The 19583-nt window shown below is 41.2% G+C and overlaps 2 protein-coding genes across 3 annotated transcripts in view; both read left to right on the top strand.

The window, feature by feature from the left end:
- The window catches only part of CARNMT1 (carnosine N-methyltransferase 1), a 28432-nt gene extending 22116 nt beyond the window's left edge, over positions 1-6316 (top strand). For both annotated transcript variants that reach the window (XM_084769987.1, XM_084769986.1), the window contains 2 exons: positions 2968-3071; positions 3749-6316. In XM_084769987.1, the coding sequence (XP_084626113.1) occupies positions 2968-3071; positions 3749-3850 (206 nt within the window). In that variant the 3' untranslated portion in view covers positions 3851-6316. The remainder of the gene's footprint in view (positions 1-2967; positions 3072-3748) is intronic.
- Positions 6317-12685: 6369 nt separating this feature from the next.
- Positions 12686-17381, top strand: LOC311608138 (uncharacterized protein C9orf40 homolog). The gene is made up of 2 exons (XM_084800447.1): positions 12686-13216; positions 16033-17381. The coding sequence occupies exons 1-2, from the start codon at positions 12737-12739 to the stop codon at positions 16186-16188; spliced, it is 636 nt and encodes a 211-aa protein (XP_084656573.1). The 5' UTR covers positions 12686-12736; the 3' UTR covers positions 16189-17381.
- The last annotated feature ends 2202 nt before the right edge of the window (positions 17382-19583 follow it).

Raw genomic sequence — 19583 nt, 5'->3', positions numbered from 1 at the left:
TGTGCATAGCAAATTTTGCCAGACTCTACTAACATCTTTTCCAGATTAACTACCATTGCTTCCCATTCCTACTAACGTGTTTGAAACATTGCTCTTCCTGCAGTTGTGAGTGAAAATGTGTACAGATCTTTCCTATCTTCAAAGTCTAAATTGCTTAAAAATCTAAAATGTTGACATGCCCAGTAGCAAAGTCTATACATGAGCTCATCTAGCAGACCACAGGCAGCATGTACATGCACTAAAAATACTGTACAAAATTAGTTTTAGGGTATAGGTTTATATAACCCATTGGTAGAACCCTACTTACTATAAGCAAAGCACTGGGTTTCCCAGTACTGTCCAGACAAACTATTAGGCTGTACAATTAAGTATAGATGAAAAAACCTAGCTTTTTGGTTGGACTTGTTTCCTTCCTTTAGATACCTCATTTTGTATATGTAAATATTCTAAAATCTAAAATACCTCTATTCTCAAACATTTCAGATAAGGGACCTTTCATCTGTAACTCTTTAGGCAGTTTGAACCAAATCTGTAAAAATATTTGTCTTTGACCCTCGAGAAATGTCTTTGTGTAAGAGATGATCTTTGTCAAATCACAATTTATATAAAAGACTATAGAACATATTCACACCACAGTTAACTGTCCTTGACTGGTAATAGTATAACACTTAAGTTGTACAGTCTGAAAAGAAGATTATAAAGACATCTTTTTGTGAGCTGGTAAGCTGGTTATGTGGATAGGAGTGCTTGTTATTGCAAGCATAAGAACCTGAGTTTGAGTCCTAGCACTTTCTACTCTTTCAGAGGACCAGAGTTTGGTTTCCAGACCCTTGTTGCATAGCTTACAACAGCCTGCATCTTAAGCACTGGATGAATCTGATGCCTTCTTCTGGCTTCTGCAGGCTCCTGCACACATACATGTAGCATACACTCAACACAGACACATACACATAAATAAAATAAGAATAAATTTTATAAAACGAAAAGCGAGATGTTGCCATGCACATGCCTGAAACCCTAATACCTGTGGGGGACAGGTAAGAGGATCACTGGGGCTTGCTGGCCACCACCGTATATGGTCTCAGGTTTAGTGAGAGACCTTGTCTCAAAGAAATAAAATGGAGAGTGATAGAGGAGGACATCCTGTGTCATCCTCTGACCTTTGTGTGGCACATAGACCACACATATGTGTCATATTGTTGATGCTTAGTTTGCAAATTAGAGAATGTTGATATTTACTTGAGGGTAGTGTGTGATATAACACTTCAGTCAATGAGTTTTAAAGAATGTCATACTATGAAACAGTTTATTTTAGCTTACACATTATATTTGATCATGAGCGGAAGCCAAGGCAGGAAGTCAAGGTAGGCAGCATCTTGAAGAGAAAAACAACAGGAATTCTCCTTCCTGGGTTGCTACCTCTGTCTTGCTTGATACTTTTTCTATACGCCCTGGACCCACCTGTCTAAGAATGGTACTGCCGCAGTGGATTGGGCTCTTTTATATCAATTAGCAATGAGAAAATGCCTAACTAACATGTCCACAGTCAGTCTTACGGAGACAGTCCTCAGTTGAAAGATAGACCTCTCTGTGGGAAAGATTAAGCTTTGTCGCAGGTGGAAGCAGTCTTGGCGGGCTTTACCCTTGGGGCACACCATGAATACCTTGTGAGAGACTGTTTGGAGCCTTCCTGGGCTTGGAATTCAGGAAGCCTACCTAGGAACCCCACCGTGGCTATTGTTTTCCTAATTGACCCTCGAAGGGAGAAGGGACCGCCCTTTGCATATGACTGGGAAGGTGGGGGAGAGAAAAACAAGAGGTAGAAGGAGAGAAGGAGGAGGCGCGGAGAGAGAGGAAGGGACTGGACCAGCTCGTGGGACAGACACCTAAGGACCCGTCCTGCCGAAGGATTCCAGGAGGTTTATTCTTCTATCCCTTTAACCTTTTTTTCCTTCTTGTGTGTGTTAGTTGGGTTGTATAATAAAGTTTAATTGTTAATAAACTGAGCCAACACCTCTCCCAGGTGAATCAAGTTGACAACCAAGATTAGGAGGAATGAACAATCAGGCTGAAGACAAGCAAGTTTTGAAGCATAGCTAAAGTTTGAGGGATAGGGTTTTATAGGCTTGTGAGCTCAAACATGACAGTGGAAGGAAAGCATGACTTACAGGAATGTGTGTATACCTACAAAACTATATTTTTAGATGCTCTTAAAGCAAGGGGGTGGTAAAGATGAGAAGTTACTACTCTTGCAGAGGACCCAGGTTTAGTCCCAGCATTCACATTATGGTGGCTCACACCCTTCTGTAACTAGAGTTCCAGAAGGTTCTGATGCCCTCTTCTGGCCTCCGTGTGGTTCATCTACATACTTGCAGGAATACGCTTCAAAAGCTATAAAGATTACTGTGAGGCTTTTTGCTTTGTAAAAAGGTGTTGATACAGTTTAGAACTGAACAGATGGCCAGAAGCTGTCTCAGTAGGTTTTTTAGGAACTGTTATTTCGAAGAATGTGCTAACATATAAAGTATATTCATGGTTATTTATTCTAGTGGTCTAGGTAGGGTAAAAATAGAAGGGGGGACAGCATGACTAGATTCCTAGTGTTCGAGAAGCTGAGGCAGGAGAATCTATTGTGTAAGGCTCCAGGACTACACTGGAAAAACCCTACCTGAAAATAAAGGAGCAGAAACTGTTTGACCTATTACCTTTATCTCCCTTGCCTTTTTTTTTTTTAAATCATCTCAGTATTGTCTGACGAGTTTAAGTACAGCTAGTTGGGTGTAGGATTTATGATTTACTCATTTAAAGGTAAAGACAAGGTTTGTGTTACAAAGGTTTGAACAATTGCTTCAGCAAATGTAGTGACTGTTCTTTTCATTTTTACCTTATCTTGGACTCAAGTAGTACATCTAGAATTCAGTGTACAAAGCTATTCATGAACTCATTTATAATATCTTGAAACCATAGGTCCTCTTCTATACCATTTTGAAAATCTGGCAAATGAACTTTCTATAGAATTGAGCTATGAGGATATTAAAAACGTTGTTCTGCAGTATGGATTCCAGCTAGAGGTAAGAATGGAAAGAAACACTACCAGAATTTAACGTGGAGAGCCTTTAATTCTAAACAGGATACAGACAACATAGCAGTTACTGCCTTGTTTCTTTGCTTCTCCTTTTTCTAGGAGATTACTATTGCATAGCTTTCTTAATTGTAAAGATTTGAGACAGTATGTATGTAAAGGGGAAGCTAAAATTCCTGTTAAAATAGACTTTCAGTAATGGTAGCTGACAGTGGCCTGGGTATCACTGACAGATTTCCAGTAGACTAGGCTCTGGAGGAGGTGGATGGTACGAAGGCAGGTGTCAAACAGTTCTCTGTATATTATTTTCTACTTCCTGGCCTTTCTCCTTTCTTCACTTCCTGTAGTAAATAAGACCTCATGGTACTTTGGCAGTTTTGTTGGTTGTTTACTTATTTAGGATGATTCCACTGACTTATCGCCCCCCCCCCCCAGGATTTATTCTTAAGAACGAAGAGAAGGAATGCATTTATAACACTTTGTAGTTAATGGAGTGATGCTGAACTACATGACCTGTTTATTTTGTAAAGGAATTATGGGTGCTACTATTCTTTTGGGGTATCTGTTTAAATGTGCTTATGATCAAATGCCTGCCACTACTACTTCTTGGTATTTATTACAAGTGTTGCTATCATGATCTTACTGTGATTGTTGTTTGTATTACAGGTGGAAAAAGAATCTGTATTGTCAACATATACTGTGAATGATCTCTCTATGATGAAATACTACTATGAATGTGTTTTGTTTGTGGTCCGGAAGCCACAATAATGGTCTTACATGATATTTCCCAGAAAAAAAAAAGTTTAATGAGAATAAATGTCGAAATAAACAATTCACAGTCAACTATCAGTGACAACAGGACACAACCTCAAATCAGTGGTGCCTTCTTATTCCTAACAAAATTTAGAAATAGTGTCTATTTTCTTAATGATGTCTATTGCTTTTTTCCAGAAATATACTATACCATGCAGATTTATACTGCACAACTTCAAAAACATGAAGAAAGTATCTCCCATGCAGATATATAGTGGAGGAAATATCTTCAAGTACTTTTTTCTTTGAAGCCCAGAGTTGTCTGTCTTTAAGAAAATAAACCTAAATTCCAGTATTCATGAAGCCTTTGCAAGTCTGCAGTGTTAATGATTGATTGTCTAAAGTCCGTAAACGTCTCCCTCTTGGATTCTGCATTGCCTGTGTTGTGTTTAGCAGAGGCTAAGGATCCTCTGTTATATTCAGCATCTGGAACTGGAACTTTGTTCTCCTTGGACCTAAGTCAGCTATACTCACAGGATTTTGAAACTATTCTTTCATTATTAAAATTAGTTTAAAAAAAATTCAGCTGAATAAGCATCAAATATGTCTTGTATGAAATGCTAATTCAGTTTTATTACAGGTGAAATTTCAATGAAATACAGTAACAGAAAAATTCAGTCTTTTTCCATGCTAAACTGAATCTTGTATTAATTTGTGGATCCTTTTGAAATGTGTAAGAGAAACATTCAGAGCCACAAAAGCTTTTTTTAAAAGCAGTGTTAAGAAACTGGAAAAATAATAAAATCTGCCCATCTGAAATAGATAACTTCAAATTAGAAATGAATTACAAAGTTTGTCGGTGTGATGTTTACAATGGTGTCTTTATTTAAGTATGTGGCATATGAAAGCAAGCACTTTTTTAGTTAAAATATATTCTAATAAAACTGTCATAATAGAATTAATGTGAGAAGTTTTGAGTATGAAATTCAGGGATAAATTAATGCCCATGGTCTGTGTCTTTAATATCCTAGGCAGCAGCCATGTATGGATTTCAAATTAATAGCCGTTTTGTCCCCTGATAGAGTTGGAATTGAAACAGTGGGAGCTGCTGTAAATTTTCTACCTCTAAGGAGGCCTGTGTCAGATGGAGCTTTCCTTGTTAATTTTAATGTTTGTTATTCTGTTTCCCTTAGCTAGGAAGGTAGAGGTGACAGGTGTTTTAACTCTACAAGAAAAGAAAGCTCTTGCCGAGTATTGCACAAATGGTGTGGCCTCTGTGACATTCAGAGTAGATGAATGACATGTACTGCTGGCATTACTGCCACGTGGCCCCACTGTAACAGGAAGCCTTACGTGTGTTGCTTAGGTTTGGGAGTCTATACGAGCTGCTACCTTTCCAGGTTGTGGAAATTTTTGTCATCTGTCCTCCCATTATGCAGAACATGGCTCCACGGAGTACATTTTACTTCCTAGGTCTGCTTTTCTTTTAAAGCTATTCCTGGTTCTTCCATCGCTCTGTACTTTACAAGTGTTCATTTGGTGGAAATTCTCATTACTTACTTTTGCAAGGTGGGAAAATCTCCCAGAATTATTTTTTTAAAGGGAGAAAACCCTAAATTAAATATATTTTAAAAGACATCCATTGAACAGCAAGGAATGCATGCTTTTTTAGTTTTTATTTAGGAATGCTTTTTATTCATTGAGTAGTACTTTTTTTACAGCCTGGTTTTTGTTAACAAAGACAAGAACAGATACCAGTGGGTTGGTTTTGTTACCTAAGGGTTTTTTTTTCCTCCTGTTATGTTTTAAACTTTAATAATGTTACTTATATTTCTAAATTATATATTTTACTTAACTCTGAAATCAGTTATTTCATTTATTTTTAGTTTTCATCATATGAATATTTTAAAAATATTCTTTATAAATTTGCATCACTTTCTCTTGTGACTTTTGAAGTTCATATATTCTAAACTTGAAAGTGTGGTATAAATCAATAATGGAAGTGTCACTGGAGGAGTTTAATTTTGTATTTCTTAAATTTAGGTCTAGCTTCTGGAGTGTATTAGCCTTGAAGTTTTAAATTTTTTCTTAAATTAATGCTATACATAAGTACTCTTATCTTCATAAGGTGATCATGTGCTTGCTGGTTTTAAATTTCCATTTTCTGAGGTGGTACAGATTTAGATTGTGATCAATGAACAAGATAGGGCACATAAAATATACAGGGAACTGCAAAAATCACAGTATGAAATAATCAAGTTTGGGAACTGTGAAGTGTATGGGATTTCTATGTACTTTACATTCTAAACATTGCCAGAAAGGTTGAATTGGAAGCTTCATGTTTGCATGAAATTTCCTATATTTTCAATGTGTATATGGACTTAATTTTTCTTAAATATTAAAGTTTGCCAATTGCTATAATAACCCTTCTTGCTTGTTTCCCTCAATGAAATAATGGCCATAATGGGAATATTACTTAAGCACCTTCTTCTCAATTCTTTTTTTTTTTCTTCTCAACTCTTGGTTATCCTATTTTCTGTATTCTTCTAGAAAGTTAGTAATAGTGAGTATCTGACCTCTGAGTTTGCCAAGGTATGTCAAGGAAAGAAAGATTAGCCTTGATCCTTAGTATTGTTAAGGTAAAGGAACTACAGACGCTAAAAGCAGGAAAAAGGTTTCAGGAAGAGCATTTTTATCATCTGGGACCATATTCCTAAACTCTTGACTTCTCAATTGGAGTGAGGGGCGTTTCTGAGGACTTTTGCCAGAAGCCTCCACAGTGTCTCTTGGGGGAGGACTTCACACTTTATTTATTCTCATTTGGTATTTTCTCCATGCCTAGTCCTTTCTCTCTGGATTGTCAATTTCCTATTACTGTGACAACATACCTTTAAAGTAAAAAGGTTGATAAGTTTATTGTTTTGTCTCACAGTTTCACTCCTTGCTCACTTGGTTGGTATGGGGAGGGTGGGGAGAGAAGCTCATGGCAGCAGGGAAGCAGAGGGAAGGAGATGGGAAGGGCCAGAGACAGAACTAGTCCGCGGGCTAGATTTCCCCTTCCAATAGCCAGTCCATCCAAGTATGAAGTCATCAAAAGATGAATCCATTCATGAGGCCGTTAGGCAATCAGTGGGGATGAAGCCTTTAACACATGCACCATTGGCTGATGTTTATACTCCATCCCAGTTTTGCCCATCCCCAAAACTGCAGAAGTTCCTCCGGTCCTCTGAGTGGTGAAGACATATTTGTTAATGCAGCTGACCTTGGCGATGTTGTGGGAAGGTCGAAAGGGAAATAGATCCCTTTGTTAGTTTAGTCTTTTACTCTATTTCACCATGTAAATAAAACCTTGACTATTACTGTCTTAGGACTTGTGTTGCTGTGTGAAAACAGTGTCCAAAAGCAACTTGAGAAGGGAAAGGTTTATTTCAACTCAGAGTTCCATGGCATATTTGATCACTGGGGCAAGTCAGGGTAGGAACTCAAACAGGGCAGAAATCTGGCAGCAGTAGTTGATGCAGCGGCCATGGAGCACCAGTGCTCACTGGCTTGCCCATTATAGCTTGCTCAGTTTCTTGTATCCCAGGATCACCTGTCAATGGGTGGCATAGAGCACTTTGAGCTGAGCCCTCTCACATCAATCCAGAAAATGCCCCATAGGCCAGTCTAGTGGGGAAGTGGGTGGGGATGTGTTTTCATTAATGTTCCCTCTTCCAAAAGTGGTTTTAGCTTGTGATAAGTTGACATAAAACTGCCTAGCATGTCTACTTTCATCTTTGCTTCTTTAAATTTGTTGTTTAATACTGGCACACTCATCTCTGCCTCTAGTTCTGATCCTCCAGGAGGAGCCTTTGCTTTCTCTTTGTGCACATGCCATCCTGCTTCATAGAGGGTCACGCTGTGACTATCTAACAGCCGGCCAGAGCAAGAATAGCTATAGGAATACAAAAATATCTAATACCTGTCAAACAAAATTCAGTATGTGGCCAATCAAAAAATGTTACACGGGGCTGGAGAAAAACAATTAGGAGCACATGCTACTCTTTTTTTTTTTCCTCCTTTATTAATTTATTCTTGTTACATCTCAATGGTTATCCCATCCCTTGTATCCTCCCATTCTTCCCTCCCTCCCAATTTCCCCTTATTCCCCTCCCCTATGACTGTTCCTGAGGGGGATTTCCTCCCCCTCTATATGATCATAGGGTATCAAGTCTCTTCTTGGTAACCTGCTGTCCTTCCTCTGTTTGCCACCAGGTCTCCCCACGAAAGCCTTCACTTACCAGGAAACTGCGACAGAGGAGAGGACATTCTAGTGGGACTCTAGATGAGAGAATCATGGGAGAATGGCAAAGTAGAAGGACCCAGAGGGTCCTAGAAGCCTACAAGTAGAACATTATGATAGGCAGATTTGGGCACAGGGGTCCCGCTCAAACTAAGGCACCAGCCAAGGACAATACAGGCGGTAAACCTTAAGCCCCTACCCAGATCTAGCCAATGGGCAGAACACTCTCCACAGTAGAGTGGAGAGTGGGATATTACTTTCTCACATGCTACTCTTAAAGAGGGCCCACATTCAATTCCAAGCACCCATGTCAGGCTCCCTGTGTTTCTAGATCCAGGGAATCTGACACCACTTATGGGCTCAAAGGTACACATATCCATACACAGACCCATGTGTACAGATAAAAGTAAAATTTGTTTGGTTGCTATGTGGGTCAAAAAGCAGGACATGGAAAAGAGCCTCACACTGACACTATGAAATTAGCAGAGAACAATTAAAACTGATCACATAGGATGAGACATTATCAGATAAATGGAAAGGTCTAACAAATTTGTAAAGGTGAAGAGTATGCATTGTAAGATGAAAAATAGGCTGGCTATAACGGCAGACTTGAAAACAGCCGCCTGAAACCTTAGTACTGAGGAGAGACCGCTGAGTAGCTTCTTTGCTTAGGCAGGCTTGCCTTTGTGAGTTTTGGACTTGGGAACATTTCATACTAGCTGTGACTTCTGAGCGTCATGCTCACTTTCCCTTCACTTCTCCTTAGGCCTTTACTGGGCAGTCAAAGTAGAGGTCCTTTTTACCCACTAACATTTTTTAACTGCCTTTATTTTCGATCACATTTATTAGATGTCCTTATTTAATATCTATCTCCCTCAATACAAGCTTCACTGAGAGCTGGAGGGCAAAGGTTGTTTAACTTGGTCCATACCAGATGCTCAAAAGGGGTTAATCAAACAGTGAACTATGAGTAAATACAAGCTTATGAGGGAACACAGCTATGTCTGGTATGAATGCCTGAGTAGAAGAACAATAGGGAAAGCAGTGGGATACAGTAATGACCTAAGAAGAAAGGACAGTTACTATTTGAACAAATAGTAACTACCTAATATATACCACACACTTGAGTGTATCAGTGAAAATACAAAGAGCCCAGTGTCAGAGAAACCACCCATGAAACGGTGCTCAGCCTGTGCGTCTCACCTGTTTAGGGTCTCACATCACATATTTACAGTATAATTCATAACAGCAAAATTACAGTTACGAAGTAGCATTGAGAATTTTAGGGCGGGGGGTCACCACAATGTGAGGAAATGTATTAAAGGTTGCTGCAGTAGGAAGGTTGAGGATCACTGCCATGATGTCTCAAGAACGTGACTGCCTAAACATGAACTGAAGAAGGACACCACCAGGAGACATGCTGGCATGGGATGGGACGGGCGACGCTCTGGAGGTCTCAACCCTAGTTACAAAACAACAAACCACTAGGCAACTGAGGACTGCTGAGAGCAGGAAAAAGTCTTCCCCAGGGAAGAACACACCAATTAGGTGTAAATACCACACAGTATTTTGCATATATACATACAAATAACATACAAGCTGAGCATGTACTTAAATATAAGTACTTACATATTTAGTAATACAGACACACACAATGGCTTTGAATTTATAAAGAGTTGGGGGAAGGGTGGAAGGAGGAAAGGGAGGAAATAGTCTAGTTTTAAAAACTAAATACATCACAGTAATTTTGAAAAAGAGCCGCACTTACCAGGAACCTGCTTCTTGTGTGGGAGACAATAACAAGTGTGAGTTGGAGTTTCCAGTATGGTGACAAGAGTTGGACATGCTGAAATGTTGACATGGATTTGATGCTTAGGGGAGGAGAACCTGCTCAATTGGGAATATCTGATTCAATCGTTTTAAAAACTGGGGTCTGTGCAAGGTCTGCAAAACAAAGCCTAACCATTTACAACTTCTCTGTAAGGTTCCTCCAGTCTGCAACAGACCTGTTTACAAATAAGCAGAATAAAGCCAAGAGCAGAGGTTCCTGCAGGTGGCGCCACACTGGGTAAAGCAGAGGCAGAAGGACTGCCTGAATCCGGGATGGGAGGACAGTCTGCATGAAATAGTGAAACTCTCAAAAACACTAAACAGTATGTGTTCCTCCTTTACCAAGAGGATGGGGAAATAATTAAAAACCACCTTCTGCTTCATTACTGATAGGGTTGAAAAAAAGAAAGGAGGCTGCACTTTATTTTTGTTACATCTGTTTATTGTATGTGTGTAGATTCGCCAGCCACACAGCATGTAGGTGACTGTCAGAGGATGACTTTTCAGTTCGGTTTCTCCTACCCTATACAGGCCCGGAATTCAGGATGTCAAGTTTGGTAGCTTGCATTTTATACCAAACTGTGGGACATCAGAATTGGTAGAGGACACTGAAAGTAGCTATGGAGGGGGTTATGTTTTACATAAGCAGTAGAAAGTTTGAACACAGACTGAAAACCAGGTGAAGATGCACATTGCCTTCAGGGGAACCATCTGACTATTAATGCAATGAGGTGGAGCTAAAGTGCCAATGGGTTAAATAAAATGAAATTTAAGCCATTCAAGTTGCTTATTAGAAGTGAAAAAAGAGAAAAAAATCAGAGGTATTTCAAGCCGCAAGAACAATGAAAACACCGTACCAGGAATTGCAGACTGTAGCTGACGTGGGAGCATTGGGAGCATCAGAGCTTCCATGTTAGGACTGGAAAAGACAACAGCTGGGCCCACTGCGTGTCCACAGTCCCAGCATCTGCTTCAGGAATGTAGTGGATCTGAGGAGACAACCCTGGCCTACAAGAACAAGAGCATGTCTTTTAAAAGGTCAAATAATAGTTGGGCACGGTGGTGCACGCCTGTAATCCCAGCACTCGGGGAGGCACAGGCAGGAGGATGGATCTTTTGAGTTTGAGGCCAGGCTGGTCTACAAAGCGAATCCAGGACCCCGAAGGCTACACAGAGAAATCCTGTCTACAAAAACAACAAAAGAAAAACAAACCAAAAAAAAAAAAACAAAAACAAAAACAAAAACAAAAAAAACTAAAGCAGAAAGGCTCTACTCAAGTTTTGGCTCCATGAGAACAAACTAGAGAAGGAAAAAAGTAAACACAAATTGAACAGATATCAATGAAACAGAAAATAGAAAACAAAGAAGAAAGTATGCTAACTTGGGTGAAGTGGACAAATTCCCTTGACTAAGCAGATCCAACTGAGGACAAAGTGATCCCAAGGGCTACTTTGAAGGTCTTGTAAAGAAGATATTATATAAAGTGATAGAGTTAAACCTGGTCAAAAGGTAGACACTCACAAAAACTCTAATATTCTAATAAAGGACACTTAGATTCTTACTAGAACTCTTGAATTATGCGGGCTTGATAGTGTAAAGATGAAAATTCTCCCGAAACATCTGTAACGCCACTGTAATTCAGAAGACTCAAAGGGAAATGCTACAGATGGGTCCATATGGAAGAGTCAGGGGCCAAATGTAGTGTAGACAATCCTGAAGAAAGTCGAGGATTGCTCTACAGCTGTCAAAATCTCTTAATAAACACAATAAAATTTATTCTGTGTGTGTGAACTTGTACACATAGGGCATGAATCAGAGGACACCTTGCACTGTTGGGTAACAGGTGTAGGAACAAGTTGACCTATAGAAAAGATTGGTTAAAGCGGTCATGCCAGACCTCAGATGGCTAAGAATGTATCTGGGGGTGGGGGAAGAGGGTGTTAGGAACTTTGGCCTGGATCCTCCTAATTGGCTGTTGCTATGTGCCAGACCATCTGCTGGACAGCTTGACCAGCTGAGAGTGTATTTGGACTCTGGGTGCTTTCCCAAGGTGAGCTGATTGTGTTGCTAGGGAATTTTTCTGTTTAGACTACTTTGTGTTTTTTCCTGGAATCTGGGTTCAGCCGTTGGCCAGGTTTAACACAAAATGGGGGAGTTTGTCTGGCCCTTACACTAGATTCAGGTGGCTAAGCATGCACATGGTGCACATAAAGAAACGCACCCATACCCAGTAAGGTTTTATTTATTTAAGACGCTCAGTACCTATCAGCTAAAACATATTCCTCGCCCTAGAAGATTATTTCTTCGGAATACTGATGGCCTTATTTTCTTCTAGTTTTGTTTGGTTGCTGCTTTTTCCTTATAGCATTGGGGACTGAACCTACAGCCTTGGGCACAGTAGGCAAGCACTCTACCCTTGAGTTATGACCCCAAGTTAGTGGTTTTACCAAAAGATTAAAATACAGGTTGATGCAAACCCGTCACAGTCTGTATTTTATTTGCCAGACACCGCCTACTGGAAAGAAGGTCTTGGAATCCCGCGGGCCGCTTCAGAGTAAGCGGGGCCTCGGGCAAAGCACGCCTTGGAGAGGCAAAGGGACCGCAGGAACCTGAAAAACCATGTGAGTAAGGTGGACGCCGCCGGGACGCAGGACCAGAGGCCGCGCCCCGCCTCCTCCAAACTTCATACCCTCCACGCCCCGCCTCCTCGGGGCTCGTTTTTCCGGCCGCAAGGGCGCTCGGGAACGCGAGCATCGAGCTTCCACCAACCAGCGGCTGCGCCGGACCGATGCGAGTGCGCGCGCATCACGGCGCAGGTTCGAATCTCCGGCGCTGTGCTGCAGCTTCCCAACGTCCCTGGCGCCCTCGGGACGCCCTCCGCCCTCCCGCCGCTGTCCGCGCGCCCGCCGCCCAGCCCCGGCCCATGGCCAAGCGGCGTGCGGCTGAGCCGCTCGCGTTCCGCGTGCCTTGGAAGCGGCTCCTGCTCAGCGACTTCCCCGAGGAGCCGCCGCTCTGGGTCCAGCCGTCTGGGGCGGCTCGGCCCCGCAAACGCCTGGGAGACGCGGGGACCATGGCGGAGCCAGCGGCTGCGCCCCGCAAGCGACGCGGCGGCGGGGACGGCGGCCAGGAGCTGCGGGACTCTGGCCTGGAACCGGGAGAGCCACCTCCGGACGAGCAGGAGGAACCCCGGGTCAGCCGGGCCCCGGGGGGCGGCGACGGGCTGGAGAGCGCCGGCAGCCCGCCGGGAGCCGTCGGGGCGCACAGCCAGGTAGGTCCGACGGGCCAAATTTATGTGTTGTAGGTGTAAACGATGTAGGCGCCCAAAATTTGGTTAAGATGCAAGATTGGGGTCTGTGCTGCATTACACATGAAGTAACTTGTCACATATCGGGTGGAATGAAATGTTTACTTTTTAAACGCATGTCTCGGTAAGTCCCAAGTGAGTTTACAATCCATAGTCTATATGCATCACACAACTTTGGCCTGACAGGAACTCGAGAGCCTTCTTTAAAGCAGTTCTTGTATGAGTTGGGGGTGAAGAAGCAAGTGTAACTCTCAGAATCAGCCAAACTCACACCAACCACCTTGGAACGTATCTGTCCAATGTCTGCCTTTAGTCACTAGAGTCAAAGTTAACAACCATGCAAAAAATAAATACTTGAGATTCTTTTGCCATTGTTTTTCATGAGAAATCTGATAAGGCAACGGAAATTTTTTAGCTGGAACCACTTTCCCCGCTGGGGTTGTGAGAAAATCTCTCTATTTTTCAGTGTTTCTCTGTGTGATGTCCTGGACCAGGCTGGCCTTGAACTCAGAGATCCACCTGCCCCTGTCTTCAGACTGCTGGGATTAAAGGTGTGGGAAGAGATTATCTTTCAATAGTACAGTGACTGTTTTTAGGTGAAAATACAAATTGGAGATATCTAATTCTTGAAAGCATGGGCCTTATCCAGACATTTCTTCAGATTGCTATTAGAAGTTCAAAACCAACTTCCTGAAAAGAGAATCATAGTCTTCCAGAAGTAGTGGATGGAAAGACCAGCCTAGGGTGAAACCTTTCTCTTCAGACCATTTTTGGCAAGCCATGCATATGCAGATTTTCTTTCCTACCAGAACATACTGGGTGCGATGTTGTAGGTGCAGTCTGTATGTGCACAGTGATGGGGGGGAGTTAGGGAGGGAGAAACAAATTAATCAGGGGGAGTTTTTAATAAGCTGACACCATGCCTGCTTGAACTCTGCTGGGCACAGCTGGCTAGACTTGACAGGTCTTACTTTATGTTAGTTGCTGCCAGCAGCCGACCTTGGGGACCGGGAATGCTCTGCTCGGTCTGCTTCTTGAGTTCCTTCCAGAACCATGAGAAGATATGAGTTCTGTATCTCTCTTGCCTTCAAATACAGTTTTGGTTTAAGACGTAGTCATCGAGGGGAAAGGGGCATAACAAGAGGGAAGCTGACATCATGTCTGCCTGATTTCTGCCTGCTCACTTAGGGCTTCAGTCCTTGGCCCGGCCCCATAGACTCCTGAGGGAAATGCTCACCCTGCTCTCCACTTCCTCACGTGCTCTCTGAGCATTGCCATGCAGCCATATTTGAGGAGTATAGAAGTGCAAGAGACACCCTTAATTTTGAGGGGGAGAAAAGTATCATACCATTAAGTTTTGAAATGTTGAAGCAATGTTTTGGCTATATTGGAGTAAAGACTAAAGTTAAATTCACTTGTTTTTATTTCTTTGATATCGTTGGAGCAATAGTACATGCCACTGTCACTCCGCGTGAGCAATGTCGTTATGGTAGCAAGTGTAAACTTAACCCAGAGTATTAGACGTCGCTCTGGCAAGGGACTTCAAGTTGAGAATTACTACCTGTCAGTCTGTTGGCGCTCCAGAGCTGCGTTCTTTGCATGGAGTATTTTGAGGATGTTGTGCCAATTTTAACTTCACAGTTTAAAGTAATTCTTTTATCGTTTAGAGTAAACTTTAGCTCTAGGGGCCACTGCTCATTGGCTTGGTTTGTCAGGTATACCACTTGTCAACTCAGCATTTTTTTCACTTTATCAGATTTATATCCCAAACTTTATAGAAGGCCATGAAATGTTTTAGCTTTTGTTAGTCTCAATACTAAACATCAGAGAAAAAACAAAAGTAGGTTATAACGTGTGTATGTGTTTTAAATTTCATATTTATCATTGAAACTTAACACTGGCTGCTTTTCCAGAGGCCCTGGGTATAATTCCCAGAATCCACATAGTGGCTCATAACAGTCTCTAAACTCCAGTCTCAGAGGATCTCGTGACCTCTTCTGGATTCCTTGGGCACTGCATGCCCACGGTACACAGACATACATCAGGCAAAACACTAATATATATAAATAAAAATTTAAAAGCATTACACTTTTTTTTTGAAACGATGCTACTGGAAAAAATTCTTTAAAAATTAACTATTAGTGTATACAAGCCCGCAGATTTCATTGGGTATGTGAAGTGCTTTGTCCAAAATCAAAACCATTTGTTGAAAATGAAATTTCTGTAAAATATATTTGAGTTTATTTTTTTAAATGAGGAATTTAAAAAGTAGTTATTGGGTTGGCAAGAAAGACGCTTGCTGCCAAGCCTGAGGACTTGAGTTCAGTCCCCAGAACTCACATGATAGAAGGGGAATCCTGTTGCCTGAAAGTTGTTCTCTGACCTATCCCTAAATAAATCAATGTAAATATATATATATTCTTTTCTTTTCTTTTATTTTTTTCAGACCGTGTAGCCCAGGATGGCCTTAAACTTTGAGTGTTGTGATTATGGGCGTGTCAGCCTGCCCTGCTGAAACAAGGCATTTATTTCCTGGTGTGTGTGTGTGTGTGTGTGTGTGTGTGTGTGTGTGTGTGTGTGTGTGTGTGTTGGGAGTGTGGGTTTTGTTGTTGTTTTTTAAATTTTATTTGCTCAAACTACTGTACTAATCAAGGACAGTACAAGCAGTAAACATCAAACCCCCATTCGGATCTAGCCAACGGACAGGACATTCTCCACAGTTATGGGAGCGTGGTTTTCTAATCCAGTCATCTATTTGTATCCTCCTCCTTTCCTTACAGCACAGTGAGGAGTTTTGGCAGTATAACACATTCCAGTACTGGAGGAACCCGCTACCACCTATCGACCTGGCAGCTCTTGACGACCTGAGTGCAAACAGCCTGACGGGAACACTCCAGGACAAGCACGAAGAAGTTGAGGTTGACATGGAGTCCTGACAGGAGGAGCTGAAGACGGGCTCCATTGAGCATGCGGAGACCTGAGGGAAAAGTTATTTTCCATACTTGACATGAAACTGTTTTTAAACCTGAAAAATGAAGAATTCTGAAGCTAAATAACTGAGCTTACTACTTCATCTCCTAGTGGAGAGTTGTCAAGGATATGGTCCAGCTGGAGGCAAGGCTTTGTGTCTGCGTTTTTAATGAAAGAGTTTTGCTCACGCTTTAACTTTGAAGATGCTTATCTTGGAAAAGGGGATTTGGGCAGTTTTAGAGAGAACATTCACATCTTCCTGTCGTTCTGTCCCGTGTTCTTTTGCACCACAAGGCACATGGAATGAATACATTATCCAACCGATGCTGGTAAAACACTTGCTGGTTGGCTCCCCTTGATTGAACAAATAAGAGACTTGAGTATCTATGCAAAATTAAAATGTGAGATTGTTACTGAAATCTAATATTGTTTTAAAAGAGTGTAAATTTAAACTAGTGAGAATTTCCATTTGGGTAGCTTGTTTGAACTTTCAGTATTTGCTCTTTCTTAAAATACTGCCGCCAATGGACACAGCCAAAACATGAATAAAGCAGTAGGCCTGACCCTCCTTACCTTTTCTGAGATAAAAGGAAAGAAATGATATAGTCAGTGTTGATTTTTGTTTTGAGGACATTTTCTTATTGTTGATTACTTTAGATCTGCCGTTCTCAACACTGGTAGCACTTTAAGCATGTCTGCTTGAGCCCCATTCTAGAGAGATTTCATTCAGTTATTTGAAGGTAACTTTCCATAAAGTTTTTTGTTTTGTTTTTGTTTGTGCTGGATTCTTTATTCTTGTACTATGCTGATAGGACCAGAACCACTGGACTAGTAGCCTTTCCTGTTTAAAGGAGATCGCTAGTGTGAATTGTAGCAATGCTGTTAGTTTTTTCTTATCTTGCTGTCTTATTTGACTGGTTACTATTAAGTTATTATATTATAGTTTTATTGTTAATAAAGTACACTTTATGTTTGAGTTATGTATTGGTGACTTCATTTTTATATTGTATTCATAATATAATGTATAATAATTCTGTCTTTGTTACTGAATAATTTTGTCTACATTTGTGTATTTTTGACATTAAATCCAATCCAAAATTCAGAAAAGATAGTTGATGTCAATGAGAGGAAAAACAAATAATAAATAGTATCTACCTCAGACTGAGTAGTTTTTACATTTTTATGTTTAATTAGCATGTATGACATTTTCATTCATGCTTTTGCTTTGTCTGCTCCCCACCCCCATCTGCTCATCAGTTTGCCTTGATGTTTTTTTGTCCATAGGGCTCTACCTGCATGTCACTGTTCTTTCAGCCTCTTCACCTTCTGTGGACTGTTCTTTCAACCTCTTCACCTTCCTTGGATCTTAGTGTCTTTTCCTGTTGTGATGAAAACTTTGACAAAAGCAGCGTATGGCAGAAAAGGTCTAATGTTGCTCACTGTTGAGGCTGTAATCCACCATGTTTGCGTCGTAGCCACAAGAAGCAGAGACAGCTGGTCGTACTGCATCCTTTGTCGAGCAGGAGGTACTGAATGCATGTGTATGCTCAGCTAACTTGTTAAAATTATACCTTTATTTATCTGTGTATGTGTGTGGACGCCTTTGTGTCACTGCATGGTGGACAGGGAACAACTTGAGAGTTGGTCGTCTTCACTATGGTTTCTGGGGACCAAACCTGTTAAGCCAACTCATTGGCCCTCACCTTCTTTTTATATGGTCCAGGATTCCAGCCCAAGGGATGGTTCCACCCACAGTGGCAAGACCTCCTACCTCAATTAGGGTCAAAATCATACCTCAGGTGTACTGAGGCCTATCTCCCAGGTCATTGTGGGCTTGCCAGGTTGAGACCACCATCACAGACCCTGTCTAGTTCGTGACACATTCCTATGCGTTGTGCCTCATAAATGTGCTAGAAGCAGATCAGATCCTTAGGACAGAACATTTGTTACTTGTTTTTCTGAACTTGGGTCACCTCACCTAGTGCTTTCCACTCCATACATTTTCCTACTACTTTATTATTTTTTTAAAATAAAATTTGATTGTCAGTATGTAGCACATTTTCTTTGTCTGCTGGTAGACGACGAGACTGATTTTTTTTATTTTTTGCTCCTGTTATGACTAGACCAGTAATAAACATGGATGTGCACATATTTCTGGTAGGATGTAGGGACATTTGGATACATGCCTAGAAATGTTATAGCTGGGTCATATGGTAGTTCCATTTTTATTTCAGTTTTTTGGGTTTTTTTTTTTTTTTTTTTTTTGAGAACTTCACAGACATAGTAACTGCACTAGTTTATACTCCTATAAACAATAAGGGTTCTTTTTTTTTTTTCACTTTTTTTCTTTTGAGACTGTCTCTGTGTAGCACTGACTATCTTGGAACTCTATGTAGACCATCCTGGCCTTGAACTGAGACATCTGTGCCTCACAGTCCATGTGCTGGGATTCAAGGTGTGTTCTACTACACCCAGCTTGGCATGTCTTTTTTTTTTTTTTAAATTTATTTTCATTTATTAGCTATACAATGTTCTGCCTGCGCCAGAAGAGGGCACCAGATCTCAGTATAGGTGGTTGTGAGCCACATGTTGTTTCTGGGGATTGAACTCACGACCTTTGGAAGAGCAGCCAGTGCTCTTAACCTCTGAGCCATCTATGCAGCCCAGTATCTATTTTCTTGATAGCCGTTTTAACTGGCATGAGACGTGATCACTAAGTAGTTTTAATTTGCATTTCTCTGCTGGTGAAACACATGAAACTCTTAAAATACTTTTTGGCCTGTTCAGTTCAGAGGCATATTTATTGGTTGGCCAGAGAGTTAGTGTCACAGTCCTTTGTATACTGGCTATTAGCTCCTGAACTATTTGTCTGAAATATGGCTGACAAAGTCTTCTATTGTTTTGGCCATCTCTTTGTCCTACTGAAGGTTCTTTGATATTGCAGGAGCCTTTCAGTTTCATGTAATCCTGGTTGTTAATTCTTGGGCTGCTTTCTGTGGTGTTGGAATACTGTTCAGAAAATGTTATCTAGACCTACGTTTTGAAGTGTTGCTTCTATGCTTTCCTCTAGCAGTTTCACCATTTCATGCTTTAATGCCTTTGGTCCACCTTGGATTTGTTCTGTTTAGCTTGAGAGATGCAGAGCTAACAACTCTTCTGTGGGTGAGTACCCAGTTCTGCAAGCACATTCATTAAGCAGGTTTCCCTGGCCCAGTGTACATTATTGACAAAATTTAGGTAGCCATTGCTGTACAGGTTTATGTTTGCTTCTCATTTTACCCCTTTGGCTACATGCCTGTTTGAGGGCCAGAACTCCGCCGTCTTTGACGCTTTGGCTCTCTAGTGTAATTTGAAGTCAGAC

The sequence above is a fragment of the Acomys minous genome, assembly GCF_964271855.1.
Source record: "Acomys minous genome assembly, chromosome: 2".
NCBI lineage: Eukaryota > Metazoa > Chordata > Mammalia > Rodentia > Muridae > Acomys > Acomys minous.
Note: the sequence above shows the minus strand (reverse complement) of the source record. Positions and strands in the feature narration are given on the sequence as shown.

Excerpts from the sequence above, each read along its gene's own strand:
- LOC311608138 (XM_084800447.1), top strand. The coding sequence starts at position 12,737 with ATGCGAGTGCGCGCGCATCACGGCGCAGGTTCGAATCTCCGGCGCTGT. Across the intron at positions 13,217-16,032 it reads CCGTCGGGGCGCACAGCCAG|CACAGTGAGGAGTTTTGGCA; the intron begins GTAGGTCCGACG and ends CTTTCCTTACAG.